The sequence below is a fragment of the Thermobia domestica genome, chromosome 10 (assembly GCF_964235325.1).
Source record: "Thermobia domestica chromosome 10, izTheDome1.hap1.1, whole genome shotgun sequence".
Classification (NCBI taxonomy): domain Eukaryota; kingdom Metazoa; phylum Arthropoda; class Insecta; order Zygentoma; family Lepismatidae; genus Thermobia; species Thermobia domestica.
This window is the reverse complement of record NC_137463.1, coordinates 18,984,409-19,012,329: the sequence shown is the minus strand read 5'-3', so window position 1 is coordinate 19,012,329 and position 27,921 is coordinate 18,984,409. Positions and strand designations below refer to the sequence as shown.

The following is a 27,921-nucleotide window of genomic DNA, read 5'->3' as shown; positions in this document are numbered from 1 at the left end:
GGTTTGTAAATATAACTAAATAACTAAATTAACTCTATGGCCTATAGAATCCGGAGATTCAATGCAGGGTTCACAAAAGCTCTCCATTAACTTCTATTCTTAGCCAACTGGAACCAGTCAGTTTCTACTTTGTATTTCTATTGTCTTCCCATCTGCGCCTAGGTCTCCCTAATAGTCGTCTTCCAATTGGATTTCCAGTTAAAACTTTGAAAGCATTCATATTGTCTTTTATCCTGGCTACATGACCTGCCCGCCTAAGCCTCCTAGATTTGATGACCCTAGCAATGTTTGGTAAATGACATAAATTATGTAATTCCTCGTTGTGAAGTTTCCGCCATTCACCATTCCCATTTCTCTTGGGTCCGAATGTTCGTCTTAAGATCTTGTTCTCAGACACATTTTTAGTCTGCGTTGTTCTGTCAGAGTAAGCGACCATTTTTTCGCAACCATGCAGAACAACAAACATGATTATCGTTTTATATATTTTAAGTTTCAAATTCTACGACAGAATTCGCAATGACAAAAACTTTGAACTGAATAATAACACGAATTCCCTACTTTTAGTCGACATTTAATTCCTTCGTGAATATTGTTTTGATCTGTTAATATTGATCCTAGGTATTTGAAAGTATCCTTTATCGAAAGTATTGTTTGATATTTTAAAGCATCCATAATTTGCAGTATTACGATCTCGATGGACTTCAATGTATTTAGTTTTCTCTGTATTTACTTCTAAACCCAGGTCCCTGCAAGCGTTTAATAAGACTTCCGCATTTCTTTCTATTGTTTCCCTATAATCCCCTATTAAATTCACATCATGAGCATATGCCATAACTTGGTGGTGGGCCATTCAACTCTAGGCTCTGGTTGCTATCTTCGATTTTCGTTATAGCGTGCTCCAGAACAAAGTTGAATAATAAAGGCGACAACGCTCTCCTTGTTTCAGCCATTCTCGGCCTGAAAGTTTGTGCACAAGAATTTTCCTGTCTGGACTTTATTTTGGAATTCATTTAAATATATCTTAATTAATCTAACTAGCTTTTTCGGTATTCGAAATTCTGTAAGAATGTTGTACAATGTTGTTGTGTATATAAATAGCAATAAACTGAGAAAAACAAAGCGAAAACTTATAAAATGATAGAAAAGTATAAAAAAAGAAAAGCTTATTTGTAAAAATGTATATATTTTTCATCATCCTTTGTGCTATTTACAGAAGAAGTCAAAACATGAACAAGAGCATAAGGAAGTAACTTAAAAGATTTTAATATATAGTTGTTACAATTCACATTTTGACATTTGGTCATTTTGTACGTATGATATATTTACCTCGTATATGCAACAGTAGCACTCTACTCACAATGAAGGTACAACAAAAGTATTACAAACACCATATATATCAACGTAACGATCAACAACAAAAAAAAAAAAAAAAGACAATACCTTTGCTCCTAGGTCTTTGAGCAAGGAATAAAACTTGAATGACTACACTAGAACAAATATTACAATTCCGCTATCGTTCTAAACACAAGTTAGTTTTTTTTTTATTTTACTCTTTCTATTACGTCATTAGTGATTTACCAAAGGGAGAGAGATGACATTGAGGCCAAGACTAATGTTACTACATATTGAAATGCACACAAGGGAACACACTGGGAAAGCAATATGTTATTAAAGTTCTTTGTCCGCCAGGTTTACGTTTTAAACGAACGCATATTAAATGAAAATAATAAATATTACCTGATAAGTAGAGCTAGGAATTTTAGGTGCTACATTGTTTTCTCTTAAAATGGCCAAATTAATTTGTCTTGCAAAGAAAGCATTAAATAAACACTCCTAACTGTGCTTTCGTTGCACCTTTTTTTTTAAAGTCAGCATTTTTTTGTCATTTTTTAAAAATTGACTCTTTTTCCGTATTTTATTTTCATAACAACTAAACAAAAAACACCAAACGTATGCGGAATCACATTACATTCGCTTCAGTGTACACTCGTCAGGCGAAAGCTATTGAATAGGAAAGAAAAAAAGGTGTCAACATCAAACTGACCCATCACCAACCATTATTGTCAACTGCTTTTCTACATACAAATATTTACGACGTGTCCAGGGATGTAGCCTCACTGAAAAAAATGTTGAAATGTTAATTACTTGTTTTAACTGTTTTGTGGACTTGTGACTCTACTCATATTGAGTTTTGAGAGCTGTATTACGGAAATTTTTAATACATGAGTGAATTCTGAGTTCTTATATACAATCTAATTAGTTTTAGTATTGTTTGTATGAATCTTTACATTTGAAATTTACTCCTTATTTCCAAAATTTCGCACCTGAAATTCCTAGATTTACTGATAAGCTCTTAATAATAGAATTAACAAGGTCAGGAATCTTATTTTTTCCCCAGAACTAAGATGTAGTTATAATCATAAATACATATAAAGGGTGGATGTAGAGGATAAAGCAATGTTCTGTTAACTTGTATTTGTACATCTCCCTTACGTCTTACTTAACCAGGGAACACCCAGGAGTTCGCTTAGAAATGATATTAATAAGCCACACATTTCACGCCCCTACCTGGGAAATACCTAGGTAATTATAAAATTGAGATGTGACAACGCCATTTTGACGTATAAGCTGACGTATAAAGGCTGGCGACTATAACAATATTTTCTTCTTAATGTTATATAATTAATAACAGTTTTGAAATATAAATTTTTGTTTAGTTTAGTGAAGCAAACACTATAACAATCAATTACTGTAATATTTCCTTCTCACTGGGGTCAATCTTGCTAATAAAATGTTTGAGAGTATTTTATAGGATGTTGACAGAAAAAAATGCCTTGATAATTATTACAATCGGTTTTGTCGCCTTTCTTCTGAATTGGTACAATGATTGATTCTTTCCACTCTTGTGGCAATTCCTCCTTGTTCCAGATAAGAAGAATGAGTTTGTGTATCTTGTTCCACAATTTTTTCCTTCCAGCTGAAATTAACTCAGCCGGAATTTCGTCTACACCCAGAGATTTGTGTTTCTTTAATTTCTTTATAGCGATTTCTACTTCTATTCGGTTAGGTTCTGGAATATATGGTTCTGCTGTGTGCATTTTACTTCCTCCATTTTACTAGTATTTCCTTCTCATACAAACATGTATTTACACTCGTACATTTATGTTAAAACTTCCAAGTGTTGGCAGCAAACAACCGAAATCGGAAAGCCATCTCTGTGTATTATGAATTGTAGTTGTTTGTATCGAGTTCGTGTATGACCAGCTACAGTGTACATCATCTTGTGTGTCCGAAAAGAACAAAAGTTACGGAGGATTGGCCAATACCTATTTTCGTCTTCATTCGTGATAAATTCGACAAAATTTATGAAGCCAATGACCTTCGTTTTCCATATTGCAAATTTCCTTCTCTTGCCACAGATTACTAACAAAAGATTGTACAAATTGCTTCCCTTATCATGCTGAGTAAGCTGTTACATGCGCTAGGATTTAATTACACCTCAGGGATTGCCAGGGTGAAGGTAAAGGTTATTAATATATATATATATATATGTGTGTGTGTGTGTGTGTGTGTGTGTGTGTGTGTTTTTCTATAGGAGCTTCGTAGGTGTCTCCTCTAACGCTGGAAGAAATTTATAAATACAGGCCTTGGTACCCATCGTAAAGGATTTCAAATTGTTGAAACAGCGTGAGCGAGTTTCCAATTGAAGATAGAGCGATAGAATATTGCCAGATTGTTAGACATTGCTTTATCTTATACACTCATCCTTTTCATTCACTTCTAAGCTTGTGATTTTGACAGGACAAAAGTGTCCCTAGCACTGTTAATTCTACTACTGAAAGTTGATCAGGGATTCATCTGATTTCCAAATGGCTTCCCTGAGCAGTCACTATCAATATCTGCATTAGTTATAATCATGTAAACCATTTATCACGTAACAATCTTCTGCTACCATTATTGTATATTGTAAATGACTTACGTGTTATGTACCAAATATGTTTGCTACAAACAAAAATGGCAGTCATCACCATGACAATGAACCAGATATGACGACAGTACTCTATAATCTATTGACTCACTACTTGTATTATTCTTGATCGTTATCAAAAGTTATAAATGATGTGAGACCTATAACAACGGTAGCGTAATGACACACTTCACTGAAGTCTGATTGACTTTTGCTTCACGTCTTTATGCAACACGAGACGAGAATATGAAACGTGGCTTACTATTCATCGGCTTCAACCAACACTGGACTTGAATCAGAAATTATACAGTGCAATTTCCGGATGAACTGACCAGCATACACTTGAGCTCTCTCGTGGCTAAGCGGTTAGCGTACGCGACTTTGGCGTGGGAGACCCGGGTTCGATTCCCGCTGGAAGCTCATGTAGTTCGGATTCCTCGTTAATCAGTAGGTCCACGTCTCATATAGCCTCGCTGTTGAAAGTGACGCTAAACGAAAATCAGCTCAGCTGACCATCAGACAAGATGACTTCGTACAGAATAAGTACTTTCTCAATGTATTATTTCGTTTCCAAGTAAGTTAGATACAGGACTATGTGCTTTTAAACTTAGATATTGAGGTAGTATTCCTCGTAAATATACAATCAGATATACAACTATTTAAAAACCATACACAAAGAAAAAAAGTAACAAATTCCTGGATTTTGACATTATATACAACGGTTCCAGTACATGCAGTCATAACATGAAATACAAAAATCACATTTCACTATACGTTGTAGAACTTTCTTCCGGATAAATGGTACCCTACACAGAAATATCCCACCATATTTAAGATACACTACTGATATTTACAAGTTTAATCTTTTTAACAAGGAGTCTTGGGTTAATTGTATTTATTGATTTCTTTTTTATGATATCCCTCTTCCTCAAAAGAAAAACATATTCGTATATGGCCTTGATGATCAAGAATTAATATAATTTCAAAAACTTTTCGTACTATCACTAACAGCAAGAGCTTTGGTGCTTCACCCAAAGCCAGCCTACAGTATATTTCATATTAAGTGCAATTTAATTACCAATCTACTTCTATTGTACACGTTAGCTGCCCATTAGTCCAACGTGGCATAAACATGAGCAACAGTTATCTATCATTACTCGTTGTAAGCTACACGCTGATCTAAACGCATCTACAAAGTATATCAAGGGCAGTGATAAATTTTGGACCTTCATTTCCTTCATGTGACGGAAGTTTCTTCCTTTTCTCAAAGTAGATTCCTAGCATCTAAGATATTAATATATCTTATTCTTACCACTGTTCACTATATTTACTCGTGTATAGGTTGTACTTGCGTATACAGTCCCATCTTCTATATTATAATATCATTAAATGCTTTAAAATTAGAAATGCAATTGTCTTTTGATGCTTGGTTATGATTCAAATATATCTATAGTTAGAGGTCTAAACAGACATAAAAAAATACTTCATTCGCAATATCTTAATCCGCATCAGCAACATCTCGATCTGCATCCGAAGATAATAAGATAACAAATATAGAACTTCTTTCTTCTATGATAATCACGAATTCAAAAGTTCCTACTATAACAGTCCTACTATACCTCCTTCATATGAGCAAGGATCAGAAACTAAGGTTACAAGGCCGATATTTCTGGAGTTTCGTCTGTTAGAGAGAAATGAGGAGTGTGGCGTAATTTTAAATACATATAATTGACAACTGTGCAGAGTTTCAGCCATCCGCCACGTACGGCGCTAGTTGTAGATAAACACATGGCGACTCGTTTGGAAAACTGGTGTAGCGAAGAAGTCTACTCAGTTATTCGATTTCTGTGGGCAAAACATGTAACCTAGTATGAAATTCACCGACAGCTGGTAGAGGTTTACGGAGAGACTGTAATGTCTCGTCAGCATGTCGCAGAGTAGTATCGAAAGTTAGCGGCTGGTAGAGAAAAAGTCACCGACGAGGAGGGCAGTGGCCGACCCAGGATGTTATCAACAGATTTGAATCCAGCTCGCATGAAGGAACTGATTGAGGACAACAGAAGGATCACGTTACGGCATCTGATTACTTTCACCTGTTCCCGCACTTTAAGGAACACCTAGGAGACCGTCGCTTCGTTTCAAATGAGGAGGTGAAACATTTCGTGGCAACGTGACTGAAGCACAAGATTTTTATAGCAGGAAATCCTTAAACTCATTCCACAATGCAACAAGTGCCTCAACCGATATGGAGACTGTATCAAAAAATAACCTAATATATCTACTATCTGATGGCTGTATGAAATAATATTACAAGTGTCACTGCAGGATTTTTAACCTTATTTTCTGATCACCCCTCGCAGTTTCGTGAATCCTATGATGTAAAATTCAAGGTAAACATTCAGTACTCTCTCTTACTATTTTAAATCAATTATCCTAAATAAAACATAATAAAATTCATGCAAATAATAATAAGAAGAAAAGAAACTAATGAAAAATACACCTACTTATTAAAGAACCCTCAAATTCAAAATTCTGACGTGAAAATTGTCAAGCAGGTAATACCATACCTGTCAGTTAATTTTAGAGCAAATCCTTTTTCTTTGTTTTTCCTAACTCATAAGACATAAGTGTTTCTGCTCAGAGCTTAAAAAAAAGTACCGTACCTCTTTACAGTAAAATGGAGGTACCGTTAAAAAAAAATAGAAAAATAAGCTACCTTATTCAAACCTCCATAAAATCAGATTAGAAGCAGAGCGAGAGCGAGAGAGAGAGAGAGAGAGAGAGAGAGAGAGAGAGAAATAACAATTTTGTTCCGGCGGTTATTTATCTCAAAAATCTAGGGACACTTTATTACAAGATGTAAGTAGTTAATAATATACAAAAAAACGACCCCTAAAATTCTTGTCTTTTCACAAATAATTGCATTTTCATGTCTTGCCATAAGAACTAAAAACATATCCGCATCCGCGCACACCTCTATTTACACTTAGATAGATGTAACACTACGCTTGACATGGAAACTTCACAATCAACTTTACTAAGGCGAAGAGTAGATTTTTAACAATATCCATAAAATAGTCAAATAATTCTCTCAAAAATACATGTACATTAAAGGAACAGCAAATCAACTAAGCTTTCGAGTTACAAGAACTCATCTCGAAAGGAGGGGGCGGAACCGTAATAAACATATTTTAAAAGGACAAAAGACAAACACGATCTCGGGATTTGTCATTCATTAAGTCACCTTATACATACCGTATTTGCGGACGTATAAAACGTGCTTCTTTTTCCTTTGGGAATAAGTTCAAAAATAGAATGCAACGATTGTGATTATTTCAATTTCAGTAAGTATCTCCGATTCTATGTTGTTTGATGTTTTTCTTGCACCCCTCAGTGACTCAGAAAACATGGTTTGGATACAATCGCTTTTACTTACTGTGTTATAGTATGCATAATTTTCCTTAGACGCAAATGTGCTATAGACACTTTCAGATGCGCGCGCAGTTCTACATTTAATTAACCACTGTTAACTCCGCATGTTTATTGCTAAAATATAACTTTGTAATTAAAAAATCTTTATAATATACAATAGCAATATTTTTTCTTAAGTTGAATATAGAAAAGAAATGTGCCTTATGGTAATGTGTACAGTCAGCAACAAGTTCTTTCCGTTTGATGGAATTAGTTTCATAAATAACTTCAGAATAGAAGGAAAATTTGAGTACAATTTTCAGTAAATTAAAAACAATGTGACAATCTGTACGTTCCAGCTATACCACCTTTATTCCCAAAATAAATTTTACCTAATGGAAGAATTTCTGTCGCTGACTGTACATAACGTTTGAATGTGTATGGGTCAGTCTCTCTCTCGCCCTTTTTCTTTCTTTCTTTCTTTCTTTCTTTCTTTCTTTCTTTCTTTCTTTCTTTCTTTCTTTCTTTCTTCCTCTCTAGACTTAAGTTAGCTATTTTTAAACTCAAATTTAGTTCTAAATTGTTTCACGACGCTGAACAAATAATGAATTTTATCTTTACTGATTGGAGATATAGGATACATACTTCATAGAAGTACTTTGTACTACGAAATTATTTTTATGTAGTCAATTTATTTTATATGTAGTAAACTTTTATGTAACCAATTGTGCTTTCATGTATTATAAAGAGGGGGGAAATTTAGTGGCAAAATAATTCTTGGAAATTCAAGCCAAGAAACGTAGTGGGAACATCCAAAAATTCATTTAAAAGACTGCTACGATTCTTTCAAGGGTGTAAAGAGAACAGTATATTTCAAAAAAATGAAAGTAATCGTCATGTAAGTGCAAATAGTGATGTAATTATAGTGTTTTAGGAATACTCTGATTTCACTTTTTATTTTACAGAACGCTCATTAAATACACAAAATGATGTAGACGTAAACAGGTTCTAGTGAACAGTCAGACGGATGCCGATAAAAGTCAAGCGTTGATCGAAATTATGCATTGAAAAGAAGATAACTTTGTGGTATAAAGGTAGGTTCACTGTACTTATTGAAATGTATCATCGAAAGCGGCACGTGGTCCAAAGGTATGAAAGGAAAGCGTGATAATTATTATACAGTGAGTTTTTCTCTGTAATAAAAGATCATCATAAGTAGCAGTTTGTCGTATAATATATCTGTAAAATGTTTTCTACAAAGTATATCTTTGCTTAATGAAAAACAAGCAAAAAGGCTAATACAAGATACTTGTGATATATCTGCTTCTTCTACTCAAAATGTATGATATTTATTAGTTTTCCAATTATTGTTTAGGTATAAATTTGAGAAGGATAACAAAAATACTAAAATCACTAAAATACTCACGTATATGAAGATTTTTATTAATTAATTTGTGATATATACGCATACTGTCCAAATATCTATGGACCTGATTGTTATATTGAATGCCGAGAAGACTACTACAGAAAATTACTAGAAGTCAAGAAAATATCCCAGAACAAAGAAGACAAATTAAAAAACAGGTCCCATGGTATCTTCTACGAACATATTGTTCGTAATCTTGTGATGTAACAGCGTTGTTATGTTGCTTACTATTTCGGCAAGAATTGGTGAAGGAAGTTTTTAATAAAAAAAAACAAAAAAATAATAATTTCAACCATCAACAAAATATAAATACAGATCGTTGTTTCTTGCTAAGTTTTCTACCTTCAGAATCTTCTGATTGTCAACATTTCCCAAAGCTGAAAAGGTAGACAAGACGATGACATGTCTTCTAGTGACGCTTCTTGAGTAGAATACGTATGAAACTAGCTGAATTCGTTTCCACTGAGTAAGTAATTATGTGTTGCTTTGTTATAATTAAAACTAAATTATCACGAATCACACCTAGTAACTTACCTCCATACGTAATGAAAGTAGATTCTTCAGATAATTACACTCATTTACGTTCTTCTTGTCAACGCATTGTTCAAGAAAGATGCAACCAGATAATGCAATGATACAGTATGTATCTTTTGATGCACTCACCACACTACCTGTGTGTGCATTTGACACTCATAACACTGTGTATAAAAAATAATTACAAAATACAATAAAACAAAACATATACACGAGTAAATATACAAAAGTATTCTTTTCTTTTCATTACATGAGCAGAGATCAGTCCAATGGTTATTCACCACTTGTACTTAGCGTACTATTTTTAAGTGCACATGTATGATATGAGTTTATTGAGGGTAAAAAATATATTACGTATAATTACAGCTCTACAAAGTTTACATGCTAATATGTATTTGCGCATTTACTTGTCAGCAGCACTCTGTGTCCCTTTTAAATTACTATACATTCGTACGGGAAGTTCTGTCCAGTCTGTTGAGCAGACATGTGCGTTGGACAAGCTGCGGATAAAATAAAGCATCCATTACCAAAATTCACTCAGTTTAGTTAACACAATGACACAAAGTAATAATAATAATAATAATAATAAGTAACAATGATAAGAATTATAAATTAAAACTTTTAACTGGTAACCTCAGTAAAAATCTAAGTTTATAGTGAAAACTCACCAAATAATATAATCTACTAACAAGGAATGCTTCCGACGTTATTTAAATAAATAAATAAATAAAACCTAAGAAGTTCATTTAGTAGACACGCTTGAAGGTGCGATTTCTTCCAAACTTGCAAGTACTAGTGGCCAGAAATTACAGTTACAAAACAATAAAGATTGTCAAAACCTGGAAATGATAAAATTTCAAGTTATATACAGTGAAATCTTCCTTCAACTTAAAATACGGTGAAATCTCCCTTCAAGGACACCTCCATAATACAAACAGATGATTACTATTATTATTATTTAGTTTAACGTCCCATGATTATGCACCGAGGCTAAAGGAGACGGTGATGATATGACGGATGATAATGGCGGAATGAAGGAAGCCGGTGTTTGTCCACCACAAAGTTCACTTAGCGCGGGCTGGTAGCACCAGAGGTGAGTGCTCTAACACTGAACTATCGTGACCCAGGATAGATTATTTTGTTCCGAAAAAAAAAAATGCATTATTACAGGAAAGAGCCCTCCCTTTTACTGACATTCTCACAGACAGATATGGATAGTATTCATTCCCCACCTCCTTTAGTATCCCATTCATAAGAGACAGGACTTATTCTCAGTTCATACATATTTAGAACAAAAAATACTTTACGCAATTTGAAAGTAAATCTGTAATGGAGTTCAGTAAACAGAAAATTCCACATCCCTATAAAATGTCTTTGTCATAAGATAATGATCTATCTAGCCGTCACACAGAACAGTTGAAATATGAACTTGAATTTATTCTTTTCTATGTCCACATTAAATTTTTAGTGTTTAATAATAATGTTGCATGTTTAATTTTATTTATTGTGTTACTTTACGTTTCGTACAGTCAATATGTGAATTAAGGGATTTTTCCGCGAGCATGGCGTATCTGACAAGAAAATTTACGCAATACACGTATAATTTAAAGCCCCAAAACCAGATTCCCCAACAATGCTTTTGTTTCTTTACAGAGGTGGATAATTTCCCCGTTCTCTCCACAATTATAACATTGATTCTAATATTTCGAATTAAACTATATTTGCCGTTAGAATTAATGTATTTAGTGTGTACTGCGTACAATTACTGCGTGAGTAATCTAAATCAGCATAACAGCCCTTCAACGGACACTTCAAATCTACGGGCAAATATTCATATTTTATCGGTATCTTCGAATCTTAGAACCTTTGAATTTATCTCATTTACATTCACAATTCTCAAATCTTTATTACAACGCAATTTTTGTTGTTTCTGACCCTCTGCTAAACAAAAACTAATCTTCCTTGATTTACTGTCCGCCAAGACCGAGTAGACAACGTTTAATTAAATTATCTGCAGTCAGCACATCGGTTTCCCACGCCGTTTTTCTATCACTTCAGAAGTCTGCTAGTCTGAATTAAAATAACCTGCAAGTGTCTCGCTATGTTGGGTGAGCAAAATAAATTCTCTCCCTCTTACTGGCAATGCAATCTGGATCCATGAATGTTAAGCGTTCAGCGGCACAAGAGTACCATCAAGTCTTATTTTTAAATTTTAACGATTAATTCCAAGTTAATAAATACTCTTATCATATTACTGTCATGTAATAGTATACAACCACACACAAACAGTCCCAAATTGAATCAACGAAAAGGACAATGTATTTAAGAAAACCAAATGAATGTTATAACAATGGTACTAACAAAAAAACTTCAAGTATAACGTGTATTTGGTGCTGATATTACGTTTTGCAATAGTCTGCAATAGTCAATCCACCAACATATATTAAAATTGGTTTTTCTAATGACTGTAGATTAGCAGTTAGCGTTTTCGCTTAGCAGCTAGGAAGTTTGCCAGAAAGTTTTCTCTGTTACTCAGGCAAATACTTGAATGGTAGTGCTTAACAATGATACCTAAATGATAGCCCGCGCGCCAAATCCAGATCGCAAGTAAAAATTTAAATGTATTATTTTTCACAGTATTAATAACACAAAACTAATCGAAGTGCTAAATATATATTAAAAACCTGTATAACAGTTTCAGCAAAGCAACATCGCCTTCATCAAACACGTTCTGAAAGATCAATCCAAGAATAACAAATGAAATATGCACAGAAAATGACAGGAGGACACGCCCACATTTTCCAACCTCCAGACTTTACAGCCTGCAAGGCCATTTTATACTGGAATACCTTACAATGATCAACAAGGTCAAGTGTAAGCTGGTATTATTGTTCTTGCCTTACAATTGAGTTTTCGGGTTCAAACTCGGTAGCTGGACATCCTGACTAAGATTTTTCAGGATTTCACCTCAGTTCTACCAAACGAATCCTGAGATGGCACCTTTGAATATGGCACCAATTTCCTTTCTTCTTTTTTTGTTGTTGACTTTAATAAAACCCTTTTAAAAATCTTGTGACAAACAGTCCTTCCGGGCCAGGGCCCACCAGCCTATTTGCGCCACTTATGCCTTCGGGGGTGATCTGTGGTCAGCCGTTAATGCTAGCTTTCTAGGCTGGAGTTCGCTGCTTCTTCCTTTCAAGTATCTCTCCAAGCGCTCTCACACCGCTGAGTGGACGCTCCAATGCCAACATTATTTAGAAAGTACTAACTGTCCATCATTTAGATAGTAGTATAAACTGTCTATTATTTAGATAGTACGAACTATCCATCATGTAGAAAGTACGAACTGTCCATTATTTAGAAAGTTCGAATTATCCATTATTTAGAAAGTACGAACTGTCCATTATTTAGAAAGTACGAACTGTCCATTATTCAGAAAGTATGAACTGTCTATTATTTAGATAGTACGGACTATCCATCATTTAGAATGTACGAACTGTCCATTTTTTAGAAAGCATGAACTGTCCATTATTTAGAAAGAATGAACTGTCATCCATCTTTCCTCAGACCAAACCCGAGATTTTGTCTTCGATGATCTCAACAGAAGAGTATTCCAGTGAGGCTGGAGCGTTGGATGTAGAGTAATAATCCCAGACAAACTGGTCCTGCAGATTATAGCAGGAAGTCTGTTAAATAAATAAAGAAATAAGCGGAAAAGAAAGTTAACCAGATCCTATATTTAAAGGCATCATTCAGGAATGCCCCTGGGAAATTGAGAAGAACCAATGCAGAAACTCATTCAGTATAGTCGGTTACAAAATTTGAGCCCGGAATAACCCAACTGCAAAGTAAGAACGCTAACAAGTTGCCTACACCCTAATAGACACTATACAAACATATTCTAAATCCGAGTAATATTTTCTCGAAGAAGATGACACGTACTCTGTTGTTTCTGAAATTATTAAAAAAGAAAAGAAAAATATTGAAATAGATATTACTTCTTATTTTCTGGCGTTGACCCGCCTTAGCTTAATCTCTACGAATCTATTTCGCAAACATTTCTTACAAGCCCACCTCCCAAAGGAGCCGCTTACGGAATTATGTTTACTTTAAATTCACTACGCATTCGTTATTGGTGCTACGAATACTTACTATGCTGACAACGACTACCGTAATAACCAGTTCCAACACATCGGCATCTGTATCCTGGTCCCAAGTGAGTTTGAGTGCACGTTCCACCATTTAAACATGGATTTCGTCTGCAAACGTCATTTCTTCGCCCTGTAATTGTATGAAATGCATGAATTACTTAATGTAATTATACTTTAATTACATGGTTATTAAAAGAGTCCTCAGCGAAAAGTTTGCTCCAACTTCTTACTAATACTCTGCCGTGTCGTGACAAAACGCTGTAACTTTGGCGAAGAAGTTTTGCGAAAATGAGCCGTAAAGTTTTCATTCAAAAATGTGATCTGTATCGTGTAGAACCAGTGTATCTTGACTTTGGAAACACGTGGTTACATGTAATGTTACGTAAATGCATGTTGTGTGATTAAATTTGGTGAAAATTGATTGGTTGACTATTATTGCCTAGTTACACTGGTTCTACACGATACAGATCACATTTTCGAACGAAAACTTTACGGCTCATTTTCGCAAAACTTCTCCGCCAAAGTTACAGCGTTTTGTCACGACACGGCAGTACTATCAAACGATAAACTAAAAGAAAACAATATCTGCTAGAAAATAACTTATCTTGTATCCAGGAAGAGAAAGAATTCTCCAAAACTTTTCGTTGTCCTCTGGCAATTTCATACGTGTAGGATTTCTACAGGTATCTTACTTTTAATTTCTTTCCGTCAATATAAATTTTCTGTGACTTTTTTCTTATTTTTCGGCCTCTTCCCCTTATCCCTTTCGCTTCGATTGTGCGGATACCAACTAAAATTACTAATAATTATATATTTTGTGTTGCATTTTATTTCTTCGGCCGCGGACGGCTCGCTACAATTTTGCGGGTTACATGAGTCATACAGATGCGTCAATGCCATACGAGGGTGCGTATTTCTTTTGTTTGCGGTTGAAGTTTGGTGGGGATTTATAAAGATGTTGAAAAGTTTCCCGTACGGAAAGGGTTATAGCCGACCATATTTGGCTTTTATGATCAGTGGCGAAGCGTACTATGAGGCTCTGAGGCCGGGCTTATCCTGTTTTCTACCTATATTTTCTTTGTCTTTGGTTTCTTATAAAATAAAATCAATCTTCAACATTTCTTTTTTTTTTTTTTCTTTCTTTCGGTAACAAAGTAGCAGGTTGGAAACAGTTGGAGACTCTTACGTCTGAGCCTCACCAGCTATCTAGACAGGCTTACGGGCTATGCTGCTCAGGTAGCGAAGCTATTATCGCTTGGATTGCATGCATTATTGGGAAGGTGCGAAGGCTCGCCTCTGGGAGTTTAGTTTTCACGTTGAAGGCATCTTTCAGTGCTATGTTATAAAATAATTTCCTTAACACAGAGTAAGAAGTTTCTGTGTAGAATTATGTATTTCTATTAGTGATAACTTGTTTAATTTAGGTATATACTCTCAGGAGTTATTTAGAGAAGCTTTTTTTTTTTTTTTTTTAAATCCTACATTTGGCTGGTCCATAACAGATTGTAGAATATACGTCTGATACGTTAAACATATGTATAAATTTACAAAACGCTACCGTACACATTAAATAATAATATTTATGTGTAATTTTAGTTGAGTTTTCCATTTCATAGAATCAGTGGGGTATTTACGATTCGGTGGGCTTTGCTTGTTTCGGGAGGGATTTTGCTAACTTTATTCCTGGAAATCTGAAAATTTTGCAATATATATCAAACAATAAAAATTTGAGATAAAATTTCGTTGAGTGCTGAAGCCCGGAAGCCCACTCAAATATGTCACTGCATAGAATAAAATATTAATTATGTTGCGTTGATTCAAATGAAGTTCCTTCTGAGCATTGACATTTCTAGTGAAGTCATTATCACGTGATATATTAATTAAATTAAGTATTGTACTTACTTCATTCCTCTAATACATATTGCGTGTTTTCCTCATGTAAATATTTGTTGAATAATAATAATAATAATTATTATTATTATAATTATAATTATTATTATTATTATTATTATTATTATTATTATTATTATTATTATTATTATTATTATTATTATTATTATTATTATTATTATTCGTCTAGTTTTGCTTATATATTTATTCTTTCTTGTTATAGAATAGAATAGAATAGAATATTTATTGTCATTAAACAACATTTGTTGCAATAGACATTGTCAGCATATAAATAAATATATACAAAAAAAGAAAGAAAAAAAGTTACAATTTACACTTCACTTCAAATTCGTTGATACTATAAATAGAATTACTTACAAGAAAAGATTTACAATGTTTTTTGAAATCATTATATCACATCATTCGTATATGCACTGGCAATGTATTATATAGTTTTATTCCTGTATATTTATAACTTCTTTGTGTTATACTTAGCCTAATATAAGGCGTATTTAAGTCTAGTATTATATGAATGGATATTATTTCGATAACCTAAACTCATTTCCTCATTTTCTTTAACGTACATAAGACAACTATAAATATATAGAGAGGGAACTGTCATAATTTGTAAGTCCGTAAAATATTGTCTACACGATACACTATCAGTTAAACCTTTTATTGCTCTTATGGCTTTTTTCTGCCATTTAAAGACAGTCTGGGCAACTGGTGAATTTCCCCACAATATGATGCCATACTGTAGATGAGAATGAAAAAAAAGGCATAGTATGCTGCAAGAAGCATTGTTTCTGTAACTGTTGTTTTCAGTTTACGTAATAACAATAGCACTCTAGATAATTTCCTGCATAAATTTTCAGTATGTTCACTCCAGTTTAATTTCGGATCTAGATGGATTCCCAGTAGTTTTACAGAATGGTGCATATCTACCTCAGTCATATGATCACTAAGAGAAAAATATATAGTCTCTGTTTTAGATTCATTTATATAAAGTTTATTATGCTTTAACCATATAGATGATATTTCAAGCATTTCTTTGTTTTTAGTTTTAACACTTAAATTAAACAAAAAAAAAAAAAAAAAAAAAAACTACTATGTATACATGCACATAAATTCAACTTTAAACAGTGTTAGAAATACAGCTAAGAAAGTTCTTTAAAATAAATAGATTTAGTAGGGTTTTTTTTTTTTTAACTCAATAACGAAAATAGAATTTTGACTAGGTCTATAATTTTAAACATTTTACGATATATTAAATGTTATTTGTGTTATTAGTTTATTGACCTACCCTACTTGTGAAATTACGCTTCGCCACTGTGTATGATTTATCTTTTCAGATTATTTTTAATATTACAATTTAATGTTTATTTCAGTTTAACGTCCCACGATTATGCCCTTTAGTCTAAGGGAGACGATGATTAAAAGAAGTGAGTGATGATGGAATGAGAAAGTTGTGGGAAACGGGAGTACCCCGAGAAAACCCATGGACACGATGTTGTCCATCACAAACTTATTTAGCCAGGGATGGAACCAGAGACCCCACGCACCAGAGGTAAGCGCTCAACCATTGAGCCACCGTGCCCCCTACAATTTAATGTTTCGTTACCGAGAAAGAAAGAGATAAAACTTCCTATAAATTTATATATTACGGTACACTTTTAATTTTCTTGTTTTAATTTCTATTGTTTTACTTCCTCCTGCTTCGTGGACTAGAAGAGTATACGTAATCCATGTAGAGTGACTACATGGAAATACAACTGAATATTCAGTTACATTTGAACAACCCGACTAATACAAACAACCTCTCATCCAGTAAATACAGCTGAAACATTTAAAGTTAAATTATACACATACCCACACAACACTGTAATAAAATTAAATGCACACACACCAACGTAAGAGATCTGAAGAATTTCAAGTAACCACTTACAATAATCGTATAATAGTAACACACATTCTAATGCAAAGTAAGACAAAAGACGCCACCTCTTTCAGTTTGCTAATAATGTTTGGAGAAGCATCCTCAGTTTACCTAAAACTATCTCTTAGCACAACAGCCCCATGGCCTCTCTAGAGACGGTGTTGCCTTAAGTTCTTTTTCCTTCTCTTCTTCCTTCTTTTTCTCCTTTATTTGTGTGTGTGTGTGTGCCAGTTTGACTCCAATGTTGTCCCCGGTACTCGTTTTCCGAAGATGAGCCTATCTCCGGGACTTACGGCCTAGGTGAAAAACTCATAAAATTCCTACACCCAAAAGAACTTTAACCCGGATTGCTGGATTAGCAGGCGGACATTCTGCTGATTGAGCCCTAGGCCAGCCCATCTGAATTTATTTAGAAATTTAAAAATATCAATGTTGCAAATATGCATTATCTACCTACTAGCAGTCTGCTGTAGCATATTTTCAGTTTCTTTATTCGTAAGATATGTATTTGGTAAATCTTCCTGATTGCTTATGTGCTTCCTGACTTTCTAGGTTTGTAGAAACCCTGCGGTGTCATTGGCTATGCTATGCGCTCCACCCTTTCCATAGAAACTCTTGTCTTAAAGTGGCACTTTTTAACATACTTTTCGAAAATGCCACATTTAAAAAAAGGAAAGGAAGGAACGTATATACATGTTAACAGCCTTGCAGTGTCCTCATGACACTGATGACAGTTGTCCGAAAGCAAAAAAGTCCCGATAACATTTTACACATGTTTTGGAAATACTGAAGGATCCGTTGAAGGAAATAAACCACATATCAATATTTACCACTTTTCAAACCGCTCTTTGACAGTCAGTTACATGATTAATAAAAACAACTAGAATAACAGAGCATCAAGATGCAGAACATGGCATCAATCAATTTAATTAAAATAGCTATAAAATTGCAGAGTTCTGCAACGGAATGTGATTGGCATATATTATAAAACCAACTGTGCGTAAAATATACAATTTTCTAAGAGTACAAATGTTACCCCTATTATTACTCGTAATTGTTTCTTCCAAGTTTTTTTTTTTTTTTTTTTTTTTTTTAAGCGAAGCAAGCGGATCTCCATAATTCCCGACAATGTATCACATTCTTGACCATTCTTTTTCCAAACTTCTTTATGGATCTTGACCAAAATTGTAAGTTTCTGCTTAAAAAGTGGAGCAATAACCACCGAAAAAAACACTTCTCCCATAGAGCTGAATAGAGGAAAGTGACGACTAAAGATATGTTACCACTTACTTATGTATATTTGTCAGTATTGTGTAATTTCCAGCCTTGTGGTGGACAAATGCCATGTGAGCGATTTTTCTCGGGGTTTTCCGTTTCTTTCCACTTTCCTAATCTTACCATTTCATTTATCTCATTATCACCGTCTCCCTTAGCGTCGGAACATAACTAATAAATGTTAAAATAGAAAAATGACAACAAATCTTTCTTTGTAGGCAGTGAATACACAAAACTGTTCAAGTGGACATGTATGTATTCCATACTACACAAATAATCTAGATGATATTTCGTTTTACTTGTAATGAAACAACGATATTAGTGTAGAAACTGAAATACTTACTAGAAAGTCCCACAGTTATGCCTTTTCGCTAAAAGAGACAGATGAACGAAAGTGAACGATTATGAAAGAACTGGTGGAAAGAGAATATAAAACTAAACGGGAGAAACATGAGAAAAGTATCACCACTATAAACTCATATGGACTGGGATCGAACCTTCCCACTTTATATCGTTTTCCTGTATTTTCTTTTTTGTACTACATTACGGCAAGAGTTAGAGTTAGATCAGCAAGGCTAGTCCTCACCTTGTTTTATATAGACATTCCAAAAATAAAATGAAATCTTCCCACGGTTATGCCGGTTAGGCTAAAGGAGACGGTGATGATGAGAGATGAGTGAAACTGTGGAATGAAGAAAGTGGGAGGAAACGGGAGAACCCCGAGAAATCTCACGAGCACGGTGTTTGTCCACCACGAAGTCCACACGGCGCGAGCTGGGATCAAACGAGGGACCCCAAGCTCCGGAGATGAACGCTCTACCACTGAGCCACCGCGCCCCCTATAGACATTCCAATAAAGTGGGAACTACTGCTAGAAATTTCATCCGAGGGAAACATCACGGATGAAACTCAAGATTACGCGCAGCACAGAAAAGAATGCGTTAGCCAATTTGTCACCAAGGAATATGTTAATTATTTAGGCAATAGGGAACTATACCCTCTGGTAATATTATATGACACGAGAAGAGTTAAAAAATGCACAACTGCGGTCCATGTGCTACATATAGCTGCTAGCTGTGCAGTATGCGGACTAACTAGCTTAGTGGTTAACGTATTAGTACGAAAAACCGGAGACCCGGGTTCAATTTTCGATCCACTCGTATCTTTTCTTTAATTCTTGGTATCACACCTATAGAGAAATAGTGTACAATAAAATCGATTATTTCGTTCATTTATCATGTATAACACTGGTAAAACGTTTTAAAAAAAAAACTTATATTAAATAACTTACCTTTCAAAGCCTTTCTACATTCTTCTTTGCTTGTGTATCTATACTCTGTTTGACATCCGATTCCACACAAACATTGTCTGTTATGAATGCGACATCCTTGACGCATTTGTTCGATTTCACATCCCCATACTATACTAACTGGAAATAGTAAATAACTGGCATTATTATTCATCAGTTGAACAGCAAATATGATGAGTTTACATTGTATGAGGTCAAATCTGTTGCAAAATATGGAATTATCTCAGAGAAACTTAGTAACAAAATAATTTTCAGTACATCACTATTTATGTGTATTTTCTATTGCCTTTACAACTACCACACTGTCCTTAATTTCCAAAAGGAAATTAATCGATTAGATAAAAACTAGAATTAAGAAAATGTCAATACTGCATAACTGTTAGTAAGCATAAATTATATATTCTGATGTGAATATTAAATTCTGTTTTATGGACAAACAAATAAGGAATTGTAAAAAGAGCGATGGTTTAAAAAGGAATAAGATCATTAATGATGCCAAAGGTTTGCTTTGAGCAGTTCATCAAATATTTAAGGAATTGTGGAAGGCTCCTCACCGAGTGAACTAGGTAATCTTGATGGAGAATATGAGATGAAAATGTTTTAAAATATTTATTTCCAAATGGCGTGCCACGACAGAACCAATAGTTTACAGGGAGAAAATTAACGCTTTATGGAAAATTCTATTATTTACCTCTATCAGTAGTAATAACTATTTTTTGTTATTTCATAATAATACAGTTCTACCTGATCCTATCAAATAACCAATTATGCTTAGGTGATGTAGAATTACCTATTACTATTACTTAAACGTGAAATGCTAAAGTAATGTACCTTTACGACTTAATATACATATTGATATTAGCTGTGAAAAAAAAAAAAAAAAACATTTTTTATAGATGTGCCGTAGAATTTCAAATTACACTGTTAATAGACGAAAAAATTCAAAAAGGTTCAAAAACAGTTTTAAACAGACGAAAGAAATGACGGTTGGACCGATTCTTGGTTGATTTGAAGTCTAACGTCCCTTTCAACACCAAGTTTATATAAGACGTGAACCTGCAATTTAGCGTGAAATTCAAATCACATGGGATTCCACAGGGATCAGATTCGGGCTATTCTAATTACATATTCATGATAGAAATGAAATTTTTAGTGTTACGTCCCACGATTATGTCCTTTAGGCTAAAAGAGATGAATGATTTATGAATGATATGGTTGTTAGTGTGGTAATGTGAAAAGAAACTGGATAATTCACGGACATAATTTGTCAACCATAAACTTACTTTCTCTGGGATCGAACCACGGACCCTCGGAACCAAAGGTGAGTTCCCTATCAGTGAGTACTGTGTACCTTATAGCCGTGATAGGTAGTAATGCCGAAGGATGTATGGAATTTGGAAGGAAGAAAGTAGAGCAGGTGATTATTGTAAGAACCTAGGTAGTTTACTAGTAAAGATATTAAATGTGTACGAGAAATCTTCAGAGGAAAATAAATGGTGAAAATGTTTAAGAAGAAAAGGTCGTTGTGTGAGCAAGTACTCAACAGTACCCAGCAAATTGTTTCATATGGAGTTGTGCAATGTCCTGAACAGAAATCTGAACATTATGAAAAATCAAGAAAACCGACTAAAATTCATTCAATTGCAGATATGAAAAGAAATACAAAAATCAGCTAGGAAATGAAAAATGATGGAACAGGGAATAATAGGGGAAAACACTATTGAATATGATTAACACGAGAAAAAGGTGATAGAAGGCATGAAGGAAAGAAAACTACGAGGGATCCCGATGGCAGAACTTTCTTTGCCTTTCTGCCATGAGCTTTTGTAAGTAAAAAATTGGCCTATGTTTAGCAGAAGGGGTCCAGCTTTTTTCTCTAAAAAATGTTACTATTTTGGTAATTTCTGCTCACATTCGGTTAGTTTACGGTAGAATTGGTTAGTTTTAGTTAGGTTAGGCTAGTTTAGGTTACGTTGGGTTAGTTTAGTTTATGTTATATTAGTGTAGGAGTCCCGCATAATTTTCCAAAAAATGATAGAATTTCGCTTATTTCTACTAATACTACGTTAGTTTAGGTTAGTTCAGGTTAGCTTACGTTAGTTTATGTTAGGTTAGCTTAGATTTGGTTACGTTATGTTACGTCTAAGTACTTGCATCACTCATTTCTCCTGTAAATTTTGTGTTTTTTACGTGCTTCTGGACCCCTTGTACTAAACATACTCCAAAAAATTTTCTGCAGGAATTCCAAAATAAAAAATCAAGATGATACTATTATATTTTTGTTACAACGTTACATGGCAATTATTCCGCACAGGCGCGGCAGATTTTCTGCGATTACATCGCAGATCGCGGCATGTTCTGCCATGGGGCGAGGGATGAGAGAAAAATACAATTAACGGACGGTATAGAAGACAATTCCTACCCCAAAACAATGAGAATCGCTTACGACTATGCTGCTATATTGACGAAAGATAAAAACCGAAACTCGGTTTCTCTGAATCGAACTAGCATTCCAATATCCTTAGATTTGGAATTAAATTTAGAGCTTTACATGCCTTTATACTCCATTGTTCCCCCAATTTTTATACGCCAAAGAGGGCCATACGCACATCTTATGTATCGTGTTCTATGACAACTAGCCTATTCAAAACAACTCATTATGTACGAATACCGAATAATAAAGAAGGTAAAGGAAATACACCGAAAAATTTCATAAGGTCATTTCTCCCACCAAATAAACAAAAAGAACCTAATAATCAACGAGTCCAAAAAAGCATTCTTACATTTAAAAAAGTACCTAGAAAGTCTGTGTTTACTTTTAGAACCTCTGAAACAACTGAAAATATGGAAAAATCAAATACTCTCACCGCATTATTTCAAGAGGCTTACTGCATGTGCTAAAAAGATTTCAACTTTCCACACTCTTAAACTGATGATTTGTGTAGATTACACTTTACTATCTGGTTAAGTCAGTTTAGTTTAGATTGGTTTCGGTTAGGTTCCATATTCCTGGAGAGCTCTCTCGTAGCCAGTGTTTCTTCAAGACATGGTTTTTTGGGGACAATGCCCCCCGGACGAGACCTAAATAATACGTCTATAATATAAAAAATAGTAATTGCACTGTCCCCCCCCCCGAAATACTACGTGTGCCCCCCGGAACACTTTCTGAAAGAACCACTGCTCGTAGCTAAGCGGTTAGTGTATGTGACTTTAGCGTAGGAGACCCGGATTCGATTCCCGGCAGGAGCTCGTGTGGTTCGGATTCAACGTTAATCAGTAGGTGCACATCTCATATAGCCTCGCTACTCAAAGGGACGTTAAAATCAACATCAACATAATCCATATTCCTGAGCTACAGTGCGGTGCTTAAGCCGTAATTGATCACAAGTGTTAAAATTACGATGGTAATAACATGAAAAGTGATAATAATTCCGCATTGAAATCTGTGACCTTAAATACTCGGATATGTTCTCCGAGCTTCCCTTCATATTAATGTAGCAAACCCTATCACCTCGTTCATTTTATTTAAGTATTGTCTCAGCAATTATTTACTGCGACTGAAGTGCTAAACACCTAATTAACATTGCCGGTAGAGTCACATTGAATCAGTAGTGGAGCGCCACCTGTGGTGCATGGGGTCTCTGGTTCGATTTCATTTAGGTCATTATTGCCGTCTCTCATAGCCTGAGAAGATAAATATGGGACACTAAACCTTAAAAAAGAGGGACTGGTAAGGATGAATGAAATCTTTAAGATATATGTCCCACGATTATGCCGGTTATGATAAGAAATTTAAATGAAATGCCGGAACGAAGAAAGTGAGAGGAAACGGGAGTACCCCAAGAAAGCCCACGCACGCGGCGTTTGTCCACCACAAAGCTCACTTGGCGCGAGCTGGGATCAAACAAAGGAGCCCCATGCACCATAGGTGAAAGATCTAGCATTGAGCCACCGCGCCCCATAAGGATGAATGAAATTGTCACTGGTAGCCATTGCTTTCTTTTATAGGTTATTCGTATAGCAGATATATTTAATACATTTCCCAGACTCTTGAAACATATTATAAATAAGAATCAATATTCTATAATTAACCAACGAGACAATAAATATTGTTGCATGCGATTATTATTATTACTGTACTTTCTGTAACTAACTATATCACTACTACTCACCTATAACTACAAGTGCTAGTCCAACGAAAAGTAAAGATTTTGCACTCGTTATTGTCATTTCTGAATTATGTAGCTGCAGCAACCTGCAATAAAACTTATTACAAATGTATACAGTAATAGAAAATACCACTGTTACTCAAGAAAGTTCACTGGACACTGACCCGCGGTAGCAAATAACTTGATGTCAATGATATGTTCAGTTCCAAGAACAGTTGTGATAATTCATATAATTAACAATTATCAAGGTTCTGCCAATTAAATTTGTTCTTGTAACTCCAGTTTGACATATGTGAGGCCAATGGCCGCAACTTGGCTGGTATCCAACTTTTATAATTTTTACCATGCAATTATTTTAACAATAACTTAGTAAGGAATGTAATACTTAACGATCACCTCATAACTTACTACGAAAAACTTTACGCGTTCCATAAAGTTCAATAAATCAATCATGCATGACTCTTACACCCCTGCCCCACCCCTTTTTGTTTACATCTGAACCCAGCTGATCAGCCATCTGGTGTGTATAATATGGAATTAATTTCAAAACAAATCGTTCATTGGAGCCATATATATCGATTTCCGCACCAACCTACAAATTAGTATTATCGCCATTTTGAATCCAAAACATATCAGTAATTTAATATTTAATAGTGCGTTAAGCGTTACTATAGAAGAAAGGTATACAAATCTTGTAAATATACATACAAAAAAAAAAAAACTTATTCACAGAGAACAAATTAATTTCTAAAATTAAAACAAAATATTAACTTTGGTTCATATATTCTGTATATATAGTTTTAGATGAAATCCAGACCAATATTCATGCTATGTGAAATATTATAATCTAGAGTATCTACAGTATTCTTTTTAGCTTGAACCTCAGCCAAAAATTATAATATTGGTCCTTCATTAGTACATTTTTTAAAGCAACCATACTTTTGGCTCGTTCGTAATCCGAAGTATTTGGGGTCTGAAGTTACGCCAATAATAAGTGTAAAATAAGGGACTCATTCCATAATAGTTTGCGAATGGAACTCTAATGTTGTGCAGTGGCACCACGATAGCTATAATTGAGTTTTGAAACTTTTGTGCTATGTTATTCTCCTCAGCTTTTCGAAGGGTGGTATGTTTTAAGACCCTATACAGTAATTTATCGTCCTATATTAGAATCAAACCAATATTAGATTAAACATACTTCTTAAAATACAGAATTCAAACCACTAGGAAGGTTTTCATCCAAGGCAAGTGTCTCATCCGGAAGTGTGTTTAGCAATTGTAATCAATTTTTGGAACTTTTGTGTTAGTTAACGCTTGGTAATTTTTGCGAAGACATACAGAATGGCAGTGCCGGATCTAGAAGATAAAAACTGCGGAACAGCAAGAACCCAGATTATGATAGGTATATCATGAGTTTTCTGTAAATTTCCAATAATATATAAATAATAGCTTTATTTTTTGTCACTGAAAAAACTTATATCTGTTTGCAGAATGGGACGTCTGGGGTCTCATTATGTATGGATTTGCATCAGTGTAACGCAAAATGTATGTTTTAGTTTGCCATGATCGGTTTAGCATTGCCCTTTCCAGCTTGTACGTTGTGTTACGATCCGCAATATTTTGCGAAGACTAGTACATAATTTATTTCTTATCACGGAGATCAAAAAAATAATATAAGGCTAGTTCTTTAACGAAATTTTAAAAACAAAAAGCTAGTAAAATGTGAATATTTTACATTTTAAATGTACTGGTAATCAAGATGTAGAAGTAATTCGAAGCAGAATAATTTTCGGGTAAGAAAATCATTATCGTGTATACAAAGGACGAGGCTACTATTTGTTTTGTCATGTGTCCAAAAATAAACACTTCTCAACTTGTTTTACTTCAATATTACATTTACTTAAGTAGAAATTATTCATAATTTCTAACATCAGTTAAAGTATGAAACAGGGGCGTCATTTAGGGGGCATGGAGGGGCAATTGCCTTCTCCCCTGAGTTTGAGATTTATATAGATTTTATCAATAGAATAGTAGTAAGTCAGTGGAAAACGAGAAATTTTACTTATATCAAGGCGTCTTGCCCCTTCCCCCCAGCCAAATCTGAAATGACGCTACTGGTATGAAACTTTAAAAAAGATCGGTAAATCTACGAAAAGTAAATGTTATTCTTATACATTTTGTACAAATTCTAAAGAACTACTCCCAGAAATATTTTAGTGTAATCTTTAGATAGAGTAGCATCTCCTGGCTTGTGTTTACGGCCAGAGCTGATCTGATAAAATATTTATGATTTTTTTTTTTTAAAAATACCATTTCATGTATACTATATCCTAAAATTAAATTTTAAAATGTCAATTATTTATTTCAAATGAATAATTGTCTGTGTTCTAGTGCCTTTAGATAACGATTCAGGGTTTGCCATGTTAATGCAAATTGAAATATCCTCTCGCTTATGCCGATGAAACTGTGGATAATGGTGCAACGGAAAATTTGCCTTACTGACGTCATATCACAAATTCACAAAATCAATATGCAATACCGATGATCGTAAACTGAAACGTACATTTTGCATTGTGTTGTTTCAAACCCACACGTAATGGGACTCCCAGACTCCCGTATATTCTGGCAGTGCAAATAACTTCGAGCCTTGCTAATCTATAAGAAAACAGGTGAATATTGGGATTGTAATTTATAAAAGCTATCTCTAAAATTCCACTTAGTTTTCTTCTCTGCATCACTTCTATAGAAAGTGGAAAGAAATAAAACATAAAAGTGCTCCCTTAGACGGTGTACATCGATATTGAACTTAGAAATGTAAGTTATTTTCAGATACAATTTGCAATTGCGCTCAGGAAACATATTATGCAGCCACATGCAAAACTCGCTTTATGCACATAAAGTGATTTTGAAAGGAAAACAACCTTGCAACATAAAGAATGGATTTGGAGATACAGATGTTCACAAGGATTACACTCATTAACGGGTTGCGTCAACGCAACCCAAAATCTGCGCAATAGTTTCCGACAATAAGCATAGCAGTTATATAATAATTATTTATTTTTACACGTTTTGTGTGTTGTGTTAAGCTCCCAAATTTTTGCGAAGCTGGTAGAGAATGACGCTCATAGAAGCCTTCATCAGTCGAACATACTAGCAGATGAATCATTCGCACATTTTATGCTTTTAATACCAGATAACCCAAGTTTGCATTTGAGAGACTCACATCATGCGTTTCGGATGATAGTCACTTTTCCCGTATGCTGTAATACTAAAGGAATTACAACAACTATGTAATCGAAAAAAGATATATGATAATAATCCATAAGTTTTGAAATATTTTTTCTAAACATTTCGTATTTTATGACAACATTATTTACTAAATGAAGTAATTAACTTTAATACGCTACACTTACCTAATCTAGTTGTAAAAAATTATGAATAGTCGTAATATTGCCCAATTATAACTGCATGTGTCCTATTCTCCTTTATCGAGTTCCTGGTTCGATTTTTTTAAAGAATTGTTATCATGTGTGTTTAATGATAGGTCAAACGTCTTTGATCAACGAGAAAAAAAAAAAAAATTCCATGTATGTTGGACGTAGTAAGGCTTTTGCCCTTTTCAGAAGAAGAGCGTGGAACAAAAACTGTCCCAGTCTTCTATCAAACGTCTTATCTCTGGATGTTATTTGTTTCCGGAGATAAAGAATTCAATGAGAATAAATCAACAACGAATGCGGTTCTTGCCCCTTTTAGAGTAAAAAACATGAGTAAATGTAAAATATAAATAATTATTTTATCTAACTGGAAAGTGGAAATTTACTGTCTATAGAACTACTTCGCATATACTGTATAG

The 27,921-nt window shown here is 34.3% G+C and overlaps 1 protein-coding gene across 2 annotated transcripts; it reads right to left on the bottom strand.

Annotated features, from left to right (window-relative positions):
- Positions 1-1,163: 1,163 nt before the first annotated feature.
- On the bottom strand, positions 1,164-27,643 carry LOC145662337 (uncharacterized). 2 transcript variants are annotated; one of them, XM_081727831.1, is made up of 5 exons: positions 27,482-27,643; positions 24,072-24,154; positions 19,882-20,019; positions 13,491-13,619; positions 1,164-9,838 (listed from the first exon to the last, which is right to left on the bottom strand). In XM_081727831.1, the coding sequence occupies exons 2-5, from the start codon at positions 24,127-24,129 to the stop codon at positions 9,771-9,773; spliced, it is 393 nt and encodes a 130-aa protein (XP_081583957.1). In that variant the 5' UTR covers positions 24,130-24,154; positions 27,482-27,643; the 3' UTR covers positions 1,164-9,770. The 2 variants fall into 2 exon arrangements, with proteins under 2 accessions (XP_081583957.1, XP_081583956.1); XM_081727830.1 differs by lacking the exon at positions 27,482-27,643 and having other exon boundaries at positions 24,072-24,583.
- Positions 27,644-27,921: the final 278 nt, after the last annotated feature.

Coding starts and splice junctions, on each gene's coding strand:
- LOC145662337 (XM_081727831.1), bottom strand. CDS start 24,129: ATGACAATAACGAGTGCAAAATCTTTACTTTTCGTTGGACTAGCACTT. Junction 20,020..24,071: donor ACTAGCACTTGTAGTTATAG/GTGAGTAGTAGT, acceptor TACTATTTCCAG/TTAGTATAGTATGGGGATGT. Junction 9,839..13,490: donor CGGTAGTCGTTGTCAGCATA/GTAAGTATTCGT, acceptor TTTTATCCGCAG/CTTGTCCAACGCACATGTCT.